The sequence below is a fragment of the Sinocyclocheilus anshuiensis genome, unplaced genomic scaffold, assembly GCF_001515605.1.
Source record: "Sinocyclocheilus anshuiensis isolate Anshui unplaced genomic scaffold, SAMN03320099.WGS_v1.1 scaffold369, whole genome shotgun sequence".
Classification (NCBI taxonomy): domain Eukaryota; kingdom Metazoa; phylum Chordata; class Actinopteri; order Cypriniformes; family Cyprinidae; genus Sinocyclocheilus; species Sinocyclocheilus anshuiensis.
In genome coordinates, this window is record NW_015540935.1 from 165,126 (window position 1) to 166,350 (window position 1,225).

Here is a 1,225-nt window from a genome sequence, read left to right on the forward strand (position 1 = left end):
ACACACACACACACACACACAAACACAAAGAAAAACAAGTAGATAGAATATTAAAAATACAAAGCTAGTGTTTGTTTGTTTTTTGTTGTTGTTTTTTTAAATAGAAAGAAGATAAATATAGATAAAGTAGAATTAAAATAGAATAGAAAGTGCTAGTATATAAAAGTATATTTAAATATATTTTAAAATATAATATATTTTATTATATTTAAAAGTATATTTAGCAACATCACAGATATCACACAATTGTGTGAGCATGCTTTTTTTTATTTTAACAGAAATATCCATTTAATTCAGTCATTCTGTTTTCAATTATGAGATCAAATCCTCCGTCAATCCTTTTGAAACCCATGCCAGCTCTTTAAATTCCCAGTGTGTGGGTCTGAGGAAGCTGTGATGCTGTGATAGAGGGCACAATGTGTCTAAAGATCAGTGCTCAGCATCCGCTTCTTCTGTCTCCAAGTCCATGCTGCTCCATTCTGGATCCCAAAGCTCCCAAAGGATGAGATCTGATCAGGTGAAACATTCAGAGGCTCTCTAACAATGCAGCCATTCAGAGGGCAAACGGGACGGGGTGTGGCCTGCTCGCCCCGTCCTCACACACATATATGGAGATATAGCTTTGGAATGGCCTTTGGGAATGATGAATGCATGGTTGAAGTTGTTTAAACAAGCTCAGTTAGACACTGGATAGCTTGTCTACAGTCTGTTCACTGACCGTCTGATGCATTTTACACCCAAAAACAGCAAGTTTTGGGTGAAATCAGCTGTTCACGGCTGTCGATCAGATGGTCTGTTCTGATGTGGAGGAAGCTGAAGTGTGTTTTGTGTCACAGGTTTCGTTGGCACTGAATGGAGGTCCTCGCTGGCTGATGGACATGATGTGGGTCAGTGCAGAGGATGGGAAGAGCAACTGCGCCGTGTACAGTAAAGGTGAGAATGTATTCTTTAGGCCAACAAATGTCTTCTGTCAGGCTTCTGTGCCTGAGTCATTGAACGGGGTGTTAAAGACTGTGAAATGGCTGGACAAACACAACTGAAACAAATGATAGCAGAAGGATATCCATTAGCAGAAATGTTTTTGATGAATACAAACCGTGTTTAAATGCATGACTTGGAATTGTATTGTGGATAATATGTTTATTGGATGAAGGCCATGGCTAGTGCCTAAACTTCTGGTTTTGATATACTGACATATTTGATATAGTGATATTTCAGAGAGATA

At 38.7% G+C, this 1,225-nt stretch overlaps 1 protein-coding gene across 2 annotated transcripts in view; it reads left to right on the plus strand.

Annotated features, from left to right (window-relative positions):
* The window catches only part of zfpm2b (zinc finger protein, FOG family member 2b), a 72,253-nt gene that overhangs the window by 50,454 nt on the left and 20,574 nt on the right, over positions 1 to 1,225 (plus strand). For both annotated transcript variants that reach the window (XM_016487534.1, XM_016487535.1), the window contains exon 5: positions 837 to 933. In XM_016487534.1, coding sequence (XP_016343020.1) covers positions 837 to 933 — 97 coding nt within the window. The remainder of the gene's footprint in view (positions 1 to 836; positions 934 to 1,225) is intronic.